Source organism: Protobothrops mucrosquamatus, unplaced genomic scaffold (genome assembly GCF_001527695.2).
Source record: "Protobothrops mucrosquamatus isolate PMUCROS unplaced genomic scaffold, P.Mucros_1.0 scaffold363, whole genome shotgun sequence".
Classification (NCBI taxonomy): domain Eukaryota; kingdom Metazoa; phylum Chordata; class Lepidosauria; order Squamata; family Viperidae; genus Protobothrops; species Protobothrops mucrosquamatus.
The window spans coordinates 722,375-740,306 of record NW_015386697.1 but is presented as its reverse complement, the minus strand read 5'-3'; the positions used below and the strand labels follow the sequence as shown (position 1 = coordinate 740,306).

The 17,932-nt window shown below is 39.4% G+C and overlaps 1 protein-coding gene across 2 annotated transcripts in view; it reads right to left on the bottom strand.

Moving 5' to 3' along the window:
• Positions 1-17,932, bottom strand: part of DNM1L (dynamin 1 like) — a 43,589-nt gene that overhangs the window by 20,834 nt on the left and 4,823 nt on the right. For both annotated transcript variants that reach the window (XM_015815672.2, XM_015815673.2), the window contains exons 2-5: positions 12,398-12,545; positions 2,826-2,872; positions 714-785; positions 48-134 (exon numbers count right to left, since the gene is read on the bottom strand). In XM_015815672.2, coding sequence (XP_015671158.1) covers positions 48-134; positions 714-785; positions 2,826-2,872; positions 12,398-12,545 — 354 coding nt within the window. The remainder of the gene's footprint in view (positions 1-47; positions 135-713; positions 786-2,825; positions 2,873-12,397; positions 12,546-17,932) is intronic.

The following is a 17,932-nucleotide window of genomic DNA, read 5'->3' as shown; positions in this document are numbered from 1 at the left end:
TATCTTACAATTTTGCAAACCCAAAAGTGCAGTTAATATATTCTTACCTTTGTCATTCCTGGCAAATCTACAAGGGTCAGGTTGACAACATTAGGTGAAAAAATCTTTAGGTGAATTGGTTCAGGACTGATTCCCTACAGAAAAAGAAGCCAAGAATAATGTCGGAACCAACGTTGGGTTTTATGGTAAAGCAGCCTCTCCCACCCTCTGGATGTACTGGGATCACAATGGCTGAAAATTATGAAAACTGCCATTTCAATATATCTGAACCAGCTGCTGTAATTTTTACTGAGCAAGCTCCCATTTATTTCAGTTGCACTTCTGGACCTCAGCTGTTCATAAACTAACACACAAATTTATATACTCTAAGTACATTAATATTCTACATAGATTTCCCCCCCCCCCTAAACTTGGCTCATATGCCATTTTCTTTTAAATGCGACTGACAAAAATGCCTTTTTTTTTTAAAGTGCTAAGAGGAAAAACAAAGCAAACCTTTGCACTATCAAGGGTAAGCTGCCAGGGATGACATCCCAAGCTACAATTTTAGATACTATGCGCATCATAATCAGTGGCACATTCGGTTTCTGAACAAAGAAACTTAAACACAGAAATCAAGATTAATGTTGTGTGACTATTTGATCAATGGGAGCTTCCAGTTCACGCGTTGAAGCAATCCTTATTTGCAAAATATAATAACTGTGAGTGCCTACCTTATTGTTTCCTGAAATCCTTTCAGTTTCATTTTCTATTTCTTGTCTAATTTCATCAAAATCTGTGTAGAGCTGAAATAGTAATGAAAAAGCAAAGGAGCTGAAAGCCTTTTGCAAGTGACTCTATTCTTGTCAGCCTATTTATTTGGATGTTTACAGGCAACATAAGTCATAATAATTATTTAACAAGTTAATATATCCAATTCAATAAAGACAAAGAAAGCCAAGGGACTAATACATTGACAGACAGGATGACAGTGTTCCAGTGGGGGACAAGTGTTGTGTTACAGGAAGCACGTCAGCTGGGTACCATTGAGTATCACTGGAAATGCCCACTTCTGTTTTATTTTTCTGGAAGGGCAGAAACAATGGGAAAACATGGTCTCTCTAATAACGAGGATCTATGCCACCAAAGCTTTATAAGTAACAACCAGCACCTGGAAGCTGAAGAGTAACCAGTGAGTTCATATAGCAGAGATGCAAAACTGCTATTCCAGATTCTTAGTGATTGTGAAAGAACATATTTAATATTCCACATGCAAGATGATTGTGGCTTGAGTGACTGTGACAAGGGGCTCGTATTCCAGATAATAACACAACTGGCACTGCATTTTAATCTGGGCAAAGGCCCCTTTGGTCAGTCCTGTTTGGGGGAGTGCTATCCCAATCTGAACTACAGATGGAAAGTCCATGGCACTAGGGAAGCCAAAAACAGAGTCATTCAATCTTGTCAGTTTTGAGAGGAAGAAGGTGAAGATTAGAGAGATGCAGCTTTATTTTTATTGCCAGAAAACCCTCTTTTAACAACTTCCAAGGGCAAGAAAAAGAATGGCTGTTCTACACCCGGAAATGAAAGGCAGTTTTCTGAAGCTCATACTGTTGCACTTTTTTCTCCTCTGCTAGGGGCTGTAGTTTGGTTGCATTACAGGTAGTACTCATCTTATGACTCACAATTGGGACTGAAACTTCTGTTGCTAAGCAATGCAGTTGTTAAGTGAATTGTGCCAATCTGATGACCTTTGTGCCACAGCCATTAAGCGAATCACCATGGTGGTTAAATTAATCACATGGTCATTACATGAATCCAGCTTATCCCACTGAAGCTGGTTGGAAGCCTCCTCAGAAGGTAACAAATGGCAATCACACATGGTTCCAGGATGTTGGAACAAATGTAAAACCATGCCAGTTGCCAAATGCCCAAATTTTGATCATGTGATCACAAGGATGCTATAAAGGTCCTAAGTGTGAGGACCAGTCATAAGCCATTTTTCCCAACACTGTTGTAATTTAAAATGGTTGTTAAATAAATGGGTATAGGTTGAGGATTATCTGTATTGCAGCTTTTCTGCAAAACTCAAGAGGAACAATTTGGGAAAACAGGATGCCCAGTCTGCAAATTTTGCTAAGATAACACCTTCCTGTTTAAAGTACTCGCAAGTGTACATGCAAATCTTGAAGGAGGGTGTTTCAATATTTATCCAAAATTTGTGTTACGATTGTTGAAATAATTATTAGGGAAAATGACACTCTCTAACAAAACAACAAAACTGTACAGATTTAGAATAGACATGAGGACCTAGAACTCCTGTTTGATTTTGCAAATTGCCCATTTCACCTGAATATAGACAAAAATTGGGAAAATACAGGAAATATTTGAAGAAACCAGCTTAGCTTGTCTGCAAGAAAAGCACTGAACACAAGACTAATCTTCACTTATTCAACTAGCTATAGTGAAAACAACTATGGCCTATATATACACCGTGATCCAGCCAGAATCAGAAACCACAGGGTGAAACAAGTAATCACATTTATACCAAGCACCACACAGAATTTGCCTCATGCACACATGAATGGCTAGTTTGAAAACCCTGACATTTTCAAGGAACTGCATTTTCACCCTCAATGCTTTCCTTGATCCCCCTTAAAAAGCTGCTTCAGAACCTTGTTCTGAGCTAACCCATTGGCCATCTCTATCTTCTATTTCTTTTTCATCGTGGCCTTGAATGCTTATGGATGACTGTAGAGGAATCAAAATGATAGACTTCAGCCATCTTAAACAGCAGGTGCTGGCAATCCTCTTCATTACTACAGATCATGAACAGCAAAGCCTACCTTGTTTTTGGTGTGTAGAAATTTTCCCCATTCTTCAGCATCAATCCCTGAAAAGAGATCATCATGGCATGAGATAAGAGGTGGGCAACATAAACAAAGTTGCCCATCTATAGTTTCTTGAGCTATGCTCTTTCAACTATTCAAGGTGAAACTAAAAACAAGCAACATTAGTCAATTATACACAAAAAAATTAGCATTTACAAATAATGTGCACTCTACTAAGAACTGGTAATACCATAAATGGCTCCTTCTTCTATTTAGATCCATTTTAAGCCAGTCTTTGAAACAACTACAGAGCAAGAAAGTACACCTGTGTGTGCATTTTTTTCATATCATCAATGGAATTAAAGAGACGGCTGATAAAAGTCATAAAACTAATAGCGACTAGGCAAAATCTTGTTGCTTGATATGTAACTTGGTCATAAACAACTACAACTGAATTGGGGCCATTATACAAGCAGACATACAAGAGAATGCTTCTGTTAAACACGGTATTACAGAATTCTGCAATTCCCTTGTTTTACATGCCAAGAAGAAAGTTACTATAAACTTTCCAGGGGAGAAAAGGGACAAACATTAAAAAGGGTAATTATAAAAGTATTGAGTAGATGTCTAAGGCAGCCCAACGCTTCTGTCAAGGAATTTCATACCTCCTGACCCATTTCAATTCTTTGCCCACTTTTATCCTTATATTATCCATAACTGTGGCTTCCTGGGATAACAGTTAAGAATATTCCCTTCATAGAATCATAAGTATCCAGATTTTACCTTATAATAATCTATGAATGAATATCTCTTTTTCTTTTTTTAAAAAAGCAACTTGTCCAAAGCAGAATTCTCAGCTTTTAATGTGCCAAATAAATTATAATTCCAGTTCTGAAACTTATAGTCCCAATTGTCCAACTGTAACATTTATTGGGTGCCCATATAAATGTTAGATATAAAAATAATATAATATGTATATTATCTAATACATATTAAAAAAATATAAACATCTGGGGAGAAACTGCTTGGAAAACACTAGCTTGGAGGCACTTGGTAGCTATGGTCAAAATTCATCCTAATTTGATGAATTTTGTTTAATAAGAAAAGCATGCTGATTTTGTGACTCTACTTTAAAGCAACTTTTTAAAAGAAAGCCAGTTTTTGGGTGGCCTGCAGATCCATCATAAGAACAAGCAGCTTTTCCAGAAACATTGGCAGATACAAAACAATTTACTTGCAGATGGTTTCTCAAATTAGCCTGTGTCACATTTCCATGACGCTAGACAGTCTTCTTTTTCCAGTACTACTTATTGCAATTATTCACCATTTACTGCTTCCAAGAAATGCACACTACCCATAGCTTGAAGGAAAAAAAGAAAGATTATAAACAGTTATGTTCAAGCATTATACCACTTTCCAGAAAAAGGATAGATTTCTAGTTAGGTTCCGATTTGACACAAATGCAAGCAGAGAGATGGAAAGTTCCAGATTAAGGCAGCCAACCAAAACCAGAGATTTAGCAGAGCAGCCAGCGTGTGAATGCACAAATACAGATAGCAGGCAGCAATAGAAGTGACATGGAAAGCTGGTGGCTACACTACATAAATAAGCATGCAAATTCCATGTAGTGGGAAAAAGAAGTGAATAGGAAACCTTTAGAAAGGTGCCTTGAATGTTTCCATGTTGCAGGGTCTGCAGTTAAAAAGAAACAGCATCAAAGGTTTAGTTCTACAGAGGGTTGTCTTGTCTGTTCCCTGCCCCTTTCAGATCTCTGTGTTACTTCAAGTTGCGGGTTTTTATTAGTCCTGCAAAAATTACAGCATGCACAAAGACATACGTACTGACAAAGAAACAATGCAGTCAAGATTTCATCTGAAAAGCTGTAGGCATCAAGCAGATAATCATCAAAGAGGTGAAAGGCTTGCTGACTTTGAAATGACCAATCAACTCTCTTAAATCTTATACCATGTAGTACCTCCATTTACCAAAAGCAGAATTAAGCACCAGAAAACAGTCACACTGGGAACAGAACCATCCATTTTTTAGAATGCAGAGCTAATGTCCCAATTTGGGTTAATGTGTACAGACATCAACATGCTCATATACTGTACAATGGTTCACTATCAAAAAATGTTTACATGAACTCTATTATAGGCTGCCTCAGCCTGAGTCCCTCTGCACAGGTAGTCCTCACTGAATAAACACAATCACATTATTCGGTTCCATGTTCACTAAGGGGAAAATCATGTAATTGCAACAGGGTTACAACAATCACCTCCCCTTTGGTTAAGTGAAACATCACATGACCACAACTTAAGATTTTCCTGTCACTTTCTTTATTAACTGTTTGTTCCAAGCCAGTTGCAAAGCACATAAATGGAGACCCAGTGACCAGCGGATGCTGCAACGGTCATCAATGTGTGCCAATTGCAAAGCACCCAAAAGGCAATCACGTGACCAAAGGGCAGCATCATAAATGCAAGGATTGATTGCAAAGGTTTGTTTTTTTACACTGTCATAATGTCAGTCACTGAACAAGGCAGTCGACGAGCAAAGACTACTTGTATATATTTGGGGACACTACTAGAATTCCCTGCCTGCATCAGGAAACTGCAATATAAGACTGACTCATATACTGATGATCTACAGACATCACTGTCACAATCCATGTAATTAAGCCAATTAAAAGTTGGTGGCTGCAATTTACACAATATACTAACCTTAGTAAGTTTTAACACTAAAGCCAGTTAAGCATAGTGGTTACAGAGGTGGATTAGAAACTGGAGACTATGAGTTTCAGTCCTCCCTTAGCATGAAAAGTTTTGGCTAGTCACACTTTCTGTTGACCTAACCCTCTTCATAACATTGCTTTCTGTTGACCTAACCCTCTTCATAACATTGCTGTGGTAGACAAAATAAGAGATGGGCGTATTATCAATATTGTCTTTAGGTATACAAGAGAGAGACTAGGATGTCATCAATAAAAAATGACAGATTATATTGCAACATAATTAAATAGTGTCGATTTAAGCATCCACAATTGAGGGAAGTTTACTTTTTCAGGTAACTCAATATGAGGGGCTCATAGCGCTCTCTCTCTCTCTCTCTTTGTGTATGTGTGTGAGACAGAGAGAGAGAATGAATGAGAGAGAGAGAGAAGGAGGGAAGAGAGGGAGAGAGAGGGAGAGAGAGAGAGAGACTAACTTACAAACAGACACAACTTACAAACAGAAATACAACCTTATTTGTGGGGACAAGAAAATCTCTAGGACAGATCTCAGCTGGAGTTAGGAACCCTTGTTTGACAAAGTGGGAAATCCAGGCACTACACAGAATTTATATTTGGTTTCCTTCTATTTTTTTTTCCTTTTTGGGAAAGAAATGTCTTAAAGTCAGACTCATCCTTTTTTCATATAAATGCAGTAACTAGGATTATTTGCTCTGTTCTACATGGTTCATTCTCACTGCATTTTATTCTTTTCTGATTTAATTTCTTTATAAATTTGCCTAAACTATCAAATAAACAGGCATATAAAACATCACACCCAGTATCTTCAACTGTGGATGCAGGAAGGTCTTTAAAGTTCTAATGGTTACAGACTTGTTCAGATGTCCTTTTAGGATTTGTCCTGTGACACAACGTGTGGTTCACATCAGCTTCGCTACATGCAGTACACCTAATACATTTGATCACAACTCCCATCATCCCTAATCAATTCCCTATTGTTATCTCTGACTCTGAAATGCCATGAAAAACAACAGAAGAGATTATTTATTATTGTCAAGAATGTGGATCATATCATGTTTTCTGCATTCAAGCTACAGTGCCCTTAAATCTGGCTTTCCACAGTTCTACAAAATGCAATTCAGCCTGACAAAGATCAGCAGTCCTTAACACAAAACAGATCAGAGCTTATGTACCAATGGGTTAAAGCAGGGGTCAGCAACCTTAAACACTCAAAGAGCCACTTGGACCCATTTCCCAGAAAAAAGAAAACACTGGGAGCTGCAAAACGTGCGCTTGTGCGAGGGGGGGGAGTTTGATTGAAGAGTTTAATTAAAAAGAAATAGAGACTGCTGTGTATGAGTTCTCTCTCTCTCTCTCTCTCTCTCTCTCTCTCTCTCTCTCCCCCCTCTCTCTGTCTCCCTCCCTCTCTCCGATCTTCTGCTCACCGGGCAAGCTGGCCTGACGCTGTTCTCTGACAAGCTGACACACATTCTTATTGGGCTGGCTCTCTCCTGCCCTTGGTCTGCCAGTCCTCTTCCGCCACTCAGTGTGTGTGTGTGTGTGTGTGTGTGTGTGTGTGAGAGAGAGAGAGAGAGAGAGAGAGAGAGAGAGAGAGAGAGAGAGAGAGAGAGAGAGAGAGAGAGAGAGAGAGATTCTGCTTTCTGCTTTCTTCTACTTCCTACTGAGATGCAGAAATTCGGGAGCCCCGCCCAATAAGCTTGTCAGCTTGTCTGAGAACAGAGTGAGGCCACTCTTTTTACACACACACACACACACACACACACACACACACACACACACACACACACAGAGAGAGAGAGAGAGAGAGACAGACAGACAGACAGAGAGAAGGGAAGCGCAAGTGCTTCTCTCTGTCTCTCTTTCTGCAAATGGCGGAGGAGGCTGGGAGCCGCAGGTTGCCAACCCGTGGACTAAAGTCTCTTGCTCACAACTTGTCTACCTAAATCAAAAAAGAAAAGAGAACATGCATACTTGGTAAGCTATTCCATCACAACATTGTAACACAGAAAATTTTCTAGGGCTATCCATGAAGCAGAGTAGAGGCATAAGTATTAACCACTAATCCAGGGGTCCCCAACCTATGGGCCATGGTTCATAACCTGGTCGTGGCCTGCTGGCCACCGGGCCGTGGGACAGGCTGGCCAGTGCACGCACTCACCCCCACTTGTGCTAGTGCCGTCGCTATGCAAACGGGTCACCGCATAGCAAAAACAGGGCAATGCTAACGCTCATGCGGTAAAAATGGGGAGGTGCTAGCGAGTGTCATGCAGGCGCTAGCACCGCCCCGTCTGCGTCACACGTGCTTGCAGCCCTGTTTGTGTGCGCACATGTGCACACACATAAAATGCTTCCCCCTCCAATCTGCCAACCGACAAACGTTGGATATCTCTGCTCTAATCCTTACCTTTTGCACGCTTCATTAATAGGGTTAATAAGAACAGAATAATACAGAGATTTCTTCATTAAGTGCACAGGAGATTGTAGATTGCAGTGGTTTCGTGTTCTTCAATTTAAAAAGCTGCCATTAAAACCAATGTATTCAATATCTTCAGAATACATAAACTGGGTGAGGAAGGGGAATTGCTTTTTACTAAATTCACAATCAAGGGCTACAAATGCATCCTAATGAAAAAGGCAGGACTAGAGAGGCTTTAAAAACCAATGCAACATATAACAGCTACAACTTGATTTCAGTCAAGAATTTTGTGAAACTCTTTAATATGCAGCATTTTTTCTAAGTGGGGGTTAAAAGCATTTATTCAGACCAGACAATTCCCCAAATCCCAATTGTTATTAAAGGAAGCTTTAGTAAAAATTCAACTGTCTGCCAGGTATTATTCACCAAGAGTGATCTCTTCTCAAGTAATCTAGTATACAAATGCAGCAAATAATGTTTTTTGAGGGTTTCTAATAAATTTAGTATGGGATATATATTTATGCAAAATTTCCTCCACCAGTGAAGCCAGCTGCAATCAATTAAATATATTTTGTAATGATGGCAAAAATTTGGTATCTTTCTTTCATCATCTAAATCTTTTAATTTCAGTACACTTTCTCAAGGTATTTTTCATCGAGAGAAATATACTAGTCATACAAATAATATAATTTCTTGATATTTTTTTCTTTCCATAATAAGAATAGATCCAATATATTCCACTTCCCCTGTTGCCCAATTAAAATCATTTTCCCGGAAGGGAANTAGATGTTTTGGCGGTAGAGCGGCTCTTATGGGTCGCTTTACCAGTGCCCTCCGGACCAGGAGTACCTGATGAGGAAGGCGGGGCACTCATTGAGGAAAGAGAAGTTTCCTCCATTTTCCTACAACCTTGAAACACAAAAGGGGCTTCCGTTGTCAGGAAAATGCCAAACACTGGGTAAGGACAGACGGACTGCAGGGATGCCTGGAACCCAGGTATAATCCCGGTTGGATAAGGACAGGTACGCAGCTGGGGGCACCTGGAATCCAAGGGAGAAACCAAGTACGAATAAGGACAGACACTCTATAAGGGGAGCCTGGAATTCGTACTTAAACACTGTGGATAAGGACAGACACGCGATAGGGGGTGTCTGGAATCCCAGTATTGTGCCAATTTGTCAAAACCAATCAGAAAGAAATAAACAACCAGGAGACACCAAATCTGAAATAATAGTTAAATCGAAGCTTGAAGAATCTCGGAACAAGAATAATGAAAGGTTCCTAACTCTAAATTGTAGAAATTAAGAAAAAACAAAATGGCGACCGGGCCAAAATGGCGGCCTATCTTGCTACAGATAGATTGCTAACCCAGTATTGCCACAATTGAGAGAAAGGGAAGCTGTCTGATAAAGAGAATGTGTGATATCAGCCCTGATTAGAATTAATTCGCACCAACTAATTAAATCAAGTGCTTTTGACCAAACTGCGGTTTCAAAATGGCCGTCGTGGCCAAGTTAAAGCCCACGAGGCTCAAGATGGCGGTTCCCTGATACAGGCATGGCTTGGGAAAGTATCTCCCCCCCCCCGCACTCTCTGGAGCCTCCGCGCACGATCGATCGACCAAAACAACGAGAAAACGGAGCAAAAAACTGATTTTCAAGCCTCCAATTAGCCGGCCTCACCGATCGTATCGGAGGCCGAACGCGCGCGCGCGCGGACCTCCGATTTCTCAAACGAACGAGGAAGACGAGAAGGCCAGGAACAGTCGGGCCACGAGGGCTGCAGCCGCAGCTCCGCGAAGGAAAACGGCGTTTAAGGGTAATCCAGGGGCTTCTCCCCCCCTCTGCCCGAATTTAATTTCACGCCCGATTCTATGGAGCCGCAGCCGCGAGCTCCGTGAAGCCTATATCTGGAGACCAACGGCCGTTGGCCTCCGATCGGGTNGAAAATTGTATTTTCTTAATCTCCTGATTAAGCATGGGGCACCCAAACATAAATAAGACAAAGAATGATTCTTCAAGAGGACAAACTCCTGCTTTTACAGTAAATAAATGTTAATAGAGCTTTAGAAAGTACTAATCACTGTTTGCTCATCGTTGCTAGTCTCCTTATTCTTCCAAAAATCATTTGTTCAGCTATATGTAGAGGCCAAAGAGCCAAGCCCATTATCCTACCATAAACAGGGTGGATTTGATTTAAATCAAGTTGATTTAAATCACGATTTAAATCACTAGTAAAAAGGCTTGATTTAAATCAACTGGATTTAAATCATAATTTTTTAAAGAGCAACTGTCATCTCTTCCTCTGACCCGCTGTTGTCTCACCGACAGTCCCATTCACTTTAATGGGATGGCTGGTGATGCGGCAGTGACACAAGGTGAGGGATGTGGCAGGCAGCAAGTGAGTGGATGCCCGCCAACAGGCGCTGCCATGATGGATCTGAGATGACAGGTGCTCTTTAAATATAAGGACTCGTTCTTGCTGGTAGTTACAATCTTTAATATTATTATTTGCAAACAAAATGAAGGTTTCCTATTTAGAATAATAAGCTGTCAGATTAGTAAAACAGCGATATCAGAACCGATTTTAGGTTAATAGGTTAATCACACATACCATGTTTCCCCGAAAATTAGACCTATCCCCCAAAATAAGACCTACCCTGTTTTGGGGGGTGGGCCTAATATAAGCCCTACCCCCCAAAATAAGCCCTAGTTAGGATCCTGCCCACTCCGTCTCACCTCGCTGCCGCAATAGGGCAGGAGAGCACGTACACACTGCTGCCGCAACAAGGCAAGGCAGGTGGGAGAGGGGGTGGAGCTGCCTCACACACCCTGCACCTGCTTACTTCAGCCCCCCCCCAGCCAGGCCATTCCTTGCTTGGCGACCTTCCCCTTCACTCCCCTCCCGAGCCAGGCTACCATGCTATGGAGGATGAGCGGCATAGTCCTGGTCCCCCTCCGCCGTTTCGGAGCCAGGGGAAATGATGGTGAAAAGCTCCGCTGCCGCTGTTTGCCACTGGAGGGGCTTTCTTCGCGTTTCATTCAACAGATTACCTGCTTGGAGGCAGCCGCCTCCTCCTACTCCACCAACTCTCCTGTGGCTTGCACCGTGACTGGGCAACACAAGCCTGCCACCTCCCTCCACCAGCCCTCCGTCACCACCACTGGAGATAACGGAGAACGGGGAGGGGAGCGGCTCTGTGCAGCGGTAGCTGGAGAACTATTCAAATTCTTTTATTTAATTAAAACACTTAGAGTCTGGTTCAAATGCATTTTTCTTCCAACAATCATACAGTTTGTAGTATACATAGATTTGCAAAACAATGGGATAAAAGAATATTCCTGAATATTCCTGAAATCATTTGTTTTAAGATTTATCTCATGGTTACTGTGAAATTGTGTGAATGCATCAATGCAGTGCAAGTTATCTCAGCTTGCAAAGCTTGGATTCATTGAATGAGTTTACTAAAAATGTAAATATTGCAGAATAGCCTCATGTTACATAACTAAGCTCCATTTCACGCGGAATAAACTTAAATTATTAATGTATCTTAAATAGAAAACTATATTTAGATAGATTTTTACTCCAAAAGCATTTTATTAAAATAAATTTGAAATTTTTTTTAAAAAATCCAATTTAAATTAAAAAATCCGATTTTTTTTAAAAAAAATCATTATTATCCACCCTGACCATCAACAAGGTTAGCCATACTTCCAACACCCTATCTGCACGAATTTAAGGAAGAGATATTTTACACAAAAAGGTCCTTCTTTATGTGGGAAAGTGTCTCCAGATGCTGGAGCTCTGAATATAATACAATATAATACTAATATACTCTAACTTGCTGTCAGATATAGTAAAGGTTATCAATAAAATGCTTTGAACATGCTAAAGCAGGAGTTTCCAAACTATTTCAACCTGTGGAACCCGATAAAAAAGTTCATTCCCCAAACTCTTATCAAGAGACAAAATTCTAGTGAAAGAAAATTGGCTGCATTCAAATGAATTTTCTCACCTGCACAGAACCCGTTAACTTTTCACAGAACCGCCAGGTTCCATAGAACACTGTTTGAGAACCTTTAATCTAAAATACTATTAAAATACTATGCCTAATTTTGATTACCCCAACATTCCATGTCCAAACAGAAATAAAAATATTTTAGAACACTTACATATACCCATATACAAGATAAACATATTCCATTAGATTTTTCTTTTTCCCCCCACATATCCTTTAGACATAAAATTACTGAATTCCTGTTGCAATTTGCTACCTGTACTTTAATATCAGGATGTATAAAGGAAGAAAAATAATCAAAAAACCTGGGGCATAGGTACTGTTTCTTTTCTGCACTGACTGCATAACAATGGCTCACAATCATCTATTGCCATTTAAATATACATTAATCTCGCAGGCCTTACCATTTTCATCTCCAGCAGTTTTCCGACATTCTTCTGTTGTAACATGTACCAGCTGCAGGATTAGGGGCCTTCGAGTAACAATCCCAGTGCCTCTTGGGAGCAGATCTCTCCCCACCAGGCTTTCTAGCACAGAACTTTTGCCACTGCTCTGAAAATGAGAAGAGAGGACTTAAATACTCATGCCACTACTCCAATAACTTTGAACAGAGTTTCCTGCATCTCAAGAAATCATCAATATGAACGCCCATCGGACCACGGAAAGTGAATTTGTCTTTGGCAATCCAGGTTCAAAGGGAGAAAAGGTGATGTTGAAGTGCACAGGACGCTTACTGTATTTTTCCATTTATAAGACGCTATTTTTTCCTGCAAACACCCTCTTCAAAAATCAGGTGCGTCTTATACACAGAAAAATAATAGTAACCTCCGCAGCCCAGGGCATGTCTCTGTGGGTTGCCATGCCGCCTGGTGCAGGTGTCAAGCCCCTGTGGGCTTGCCATTAATGGGAGGGGGGAGGGGGCAAGATCTTCTGACAGCTGAACTTGCGGATTTGCTAGCTCAGCTGTTCGGCACTCCGCTGAACAGCTGATCGGCGCAGAGAGCGTCTTATACACGGTGTGTCTTGCAGACGGAAAAATACGGTATGTTGAATCTGCTGACCAGATAGATGAGACCAGAATAATCAGAACTTCAAGGCAAGAGATTTCCTTAAAGAACATTTTATTTGGCTACATAGTATCCGCAGGATCAAAAGTGAAACCAAGACTGAAGTTCCCTCCCAAAGGTTACGATGTTACAAAGTTGAATTTCCCACCCCAGTATTATGTCATAAATCACATTCTCCAAGAAAGCTGCAGCCGGCAATGACCTTGGTTCCCACAGGACAATTTATTGTTTTGTCTAACCTAAAATACACATCCCCCCTCCCAACTCTGTGGCAACCGAAAACAAAGAAAAAAATGGCTATCAGTCAGAATCAATTGCTAACTAATGATTGCAGAGCATTCTTGGTGATGCATGTTTAATGTTACTTTACTGAGTTTCGGAGCAGAACTAAAACTTTTATTTCTAGAATCAGGTGTTTGGAAAAGAGTTCTGCGGGGCCTTTCATTGATAGAAAGACAAGGAATAAATGAAAAGGAGTAAACATTTTGGGACTTTGAGATTGTGGATCTGTGGATTTTCATAATGATTATGAAGCCGTTTAATATAGTTCGTGCCAACCTGTGTTTCTTTGCCTTCTTTTAAGTGTACCTTGCCTATTTAAATCTGGCAGGAATATGAGTATACAAAAACAAGCACACAACTACCACAGACATCTATACAACACTCTCACCTGGACCTGCAATGAGAAGAAGACCTGCAAAGTTTTGATGACCCATATGTATTCTAGTTACAGAAAAGTAACATATTAAAAATATGATATATGATTCCTTGTAATAAACGCCCTTTAAATACACTTTTTAAATTTTAAATTTCTACTTCACTCATAAGTATGTAAAAAGGACATTTGGAAACAAAAGTTATTACTCCACCGTATCAGACTCTTAAGTAGATAACTTTTAAGCAGCATGAATGGATTAAACCATTATTTCATCAATACCAAATAGTTATCAACAAATCAGTTTCAGAAATTTGATTTCACCTGCAATAAGGAAACCATATCAGGAAGAAAGAGAAAGCAGAAGTCACATTCTTGTACTACAGCGACAATCAGTAGAGTCATTTGACTGCAAGATGGAAAGTATTTTAATTTAATAAATATAAATAAACTAAATATTTGTTTAATATTTCTGCTTAGTATGTGAAAAACAAACAAAACATGATGTGGCCCTGCAGTATATTATTAAATACAATTTAACTGCATCCCTTGCAAATTTTTTCATTTGGTATTCTCTGGGCTGTAAAGAATCAACAACTACTGGTAATTAGTGTCCATTTCATTTATCATGTATTCCAGTACACCAGTGGTGTCAAACTGCCGGCCCGTGGGCCGGACGCGTCACGAGGAAACCGCGCCCACCCCATTGCCAGCAATGGGGGAAAAGTTCCGATACGTCACACGATGTCACGTGACGTCGCAAGTTTGACATGTCTGCAATACCAGATCAGAGAAGGAACAAAGCTATCTTGCAGAGACAAGATATAGACACAAATAACTTGTCTAAGAAATAAGAGTAGCCATGTTGATCTGTTGCAGGAAAAAAATAACTCATACCTATCTATATTATGACACAGGATTTATGGACTGTAAGCCAGTTGTATTAGATCAGGGGTCTTCAAACGTGGCCCTTTTATGACTTGTGGACTTCAGTTCCCAGAATTTCTCAGCCAGCATGCCTGGCTGAGGAATTCTGGAAGTTGAAGTCCACAAATCATAAAAGGGCCAAGTTTGAAGACCCCTGTATTAGATAAATGATGTGTAACCCTGAGACAAAATTATCAGAGACTAGGTGGTGATGTGTTTAATAGTAATTATTTATTAAAAATTGCTAAGTGGTATACCAGATATTCTTGCGTTTGGTGGTTAATCTAAGTACATCATGAAGAAAATTTAAATCCAGGTCCAAATGACAATAGTGCTATCATTTCATATTCAAATCCCACTTTAAATTTTCTGTTAAAGAATTGCTACTTTAATGTCCTAGAATGCTAAACAGGTCTGAGATCGGAGTTGGAGGGAGCATTGAGGCCATTTAGGCCTACAGGAGGCATCATAGCAAAGCATCCCTGACAGATGGTTGTGTAGCCTCACCTGATCACCTGCATGTACTAAACAGAAGACTGTGACCTCTCTGAGTAATTTGTTTTACTATCAAACCACTCTTACTTCTTAAGAACTTACTTCCAGCCTTTGATCAGAAATTGTCTTCCGTTAATTTAAATCCATTACAGGTATTCCTTGCTCAACTACCCAAATTGGGACTGGAATTTTGTCACCCAGGATCATGTGATCACCCTTTGCAAACTTCTGACAAACAAAGTCAATGGAAAAGCCAGATTCACTTAACAACTGTGTTACTGACTTAACCACTGCAGTGATTCACTTAACAACTGTGAGAAGAAAGTTCGTAAAACGGGGCAATATTCACTTAACAAAAGTCTCACTTAGCAACATAAAGTTTGGGCTCAGTTGTGTTTGTAAGCCGAGGACTACCTGTATTATGGGTAATTTCCAGTTAAGTTTGCCTCCAGCACACTCCCAACCCAGAGCAAGCACACACATCCTTCATTTCAATTAGCAAAAATATAAACCGATATTTATTTACTAAACATTTAAAATGTTAATTGGCAAGCCTGAAGTAAAAGGCAGTCCAGAGCAGAGAAAGTTATTAATAGCAAGCAACAGCTTACATTAACTATAAAAACAACTATAGAACTTTCCTGAGTCCCTGGAAACAGTGCTGTTGGTAATTAGCACATATAATCCACAGACAGTGGCCTTTAGTTATTCCAACCTTAACCCCATTAGGAGAACACCAGGTGAACCCTCCCCTTCTCTGCACATTAAATAATTTGATGGATGGAGATGACTATTCAACAATGACACATGCACATTCCTATGAGGGAAAGAGGCTCTGGGTAACTAACAAAGTGGAATACCCCAGTCCTTCCCTGCCTTATATAAATGATGTTAGATTTCTATATAATTTTCTTGTAATCTGCAGCATTAATTTAAAGCTTATTTAGTATCTTCTCAGACATCCTAAGATAAATCTCCATTTGTAAAAGATAGGTGCTATCTGGAACATTTTCTTTTCTGAATAATTAAGTTTAATGTTGTTTTTCTTATGTGAGATTGGTCTATCTCCCACACAGGGAAGGAAAAGCAGGAACCTTTGGACTTTATGCCTATATATCACAAGACCAGGAAGCCACATTAGTGAAAATTATTTCAACTATTGTATTATTTTCTTGATCTGGATAGGGAGCCCAAGGTGTGTAGTATCCTGTGTGACTAATTTTGTCAATCAAAATGCAACTTTTTTCAACTGTGCCTTTCACCTGCATTGGGTTTCAACCACGTGTTGGATTGCAACTTCCATCATCCTAATTAGCATGCTTGAATTAATATAAGCAAAGGCTGGAATCAGAATATTTTAATGATAAGCCATGGTTCTCCTTCAGGATGGATGAATAGGAAGAGAAAGAGTATTAGATATGTTAGCCACCTTGCATTATTTATCAAAATAATAAAGGCAGGAAATAAATATGAGAACAGAGTTTCCATTTGATTACAATATATACTTTGATCATCCATTTAAACTATTTTCCATTCTGTAATAATCACCCAAATTTTCTGAATAAACATATATCCTAATTAACTCTAATAACTGACATTGCATTTCAGTTTTTAAAATGCAACTGATGTAATAATTAAAGATTTCAATGGATTTGGTTTTCTCCATATATTTCTAAATAAGATTCCTTCACTAAAACTATGAGCTACAATGTGTTTGATATTTGAATTAAGTTGCTGGCATTTTTCTGTTAGTAATTGGTTCTTAAATTATGCTAAGACTACAGCCTTTTACAAACTTATTAACAGGTGTTTGCCAATGAACTTTTGTTTGATTTTGATGAAAAAAGTACTTTAAAACTATTCATTTTTAGCTACCCTATTTTCTTTATTTTAGCCTTTTCTTATTTTCTAGGTTTATTTCATTTTATGTCAGGACACATGCAGAAACCTATATAATACTTCTATCCCTACTGCAACAAAAGCCATGTTTCTTTGGCCTTTAGGCGTTTAAAAATGTACTTGGCAAAGGATTAGAAGTGCCTCACCCAACTAAAATTATATCTCACAGACCTACAAATCCTATTCCTAATTTTACTTTATAAGATTAGTAGACAAGTTGGGCTTTCCTACTTATATAGGCACAAACAGTGCTGTGCTTTTCTAACAGGCGGGTAAGTATTAACATTTCTAAATAAAGGCCAATTTTATCTTGCTTGAAATTTTAAATTCATTGAATAAGCTACCCATCACCAATCTGGTGATATATAAATGTGTTCAACTTCATTCTCTAAAATTTGTAGGCTGCTCAGTTGGGGACAGTTAGAATACACTTCTGATTTTAACAAACTCTGAGAGACTTTAAGAAAAATTCCATGGATGAAAATCCTAAAGGGGAAAACAAGTCAAGAAGCGTGGAAAACTCTGAAAAATATGATAATAAAAGCCAGTCCAGCACAATACCACTGAAAAAGAAAAACAAGAAGTCTAACCACTGTTCGTTTTCTACCAATTCCACCCCCCCTTCGAATTGGTCAGAGTATCAAGAAATCAAGAAATACGACCTTATCTTCAGGAGTCAATGAAATTCAGTCTAAAACGGGCTCAAGACTAGTCAAGACTGGGAAAGGGAGGTCCCAGGAGGAGAGGCGGAGCAAAATTGGTCAACTAGTCTGCGGGCAGAAGACGAAATTAACCCATTGGTGGATTCTCCACTCGTCATGATGGAGAAAGACAAGTACAAAAAATGGAAAGAGGAACACCTAACTAAGGCAGTGAATCAGCAGCTAGCCAGAATC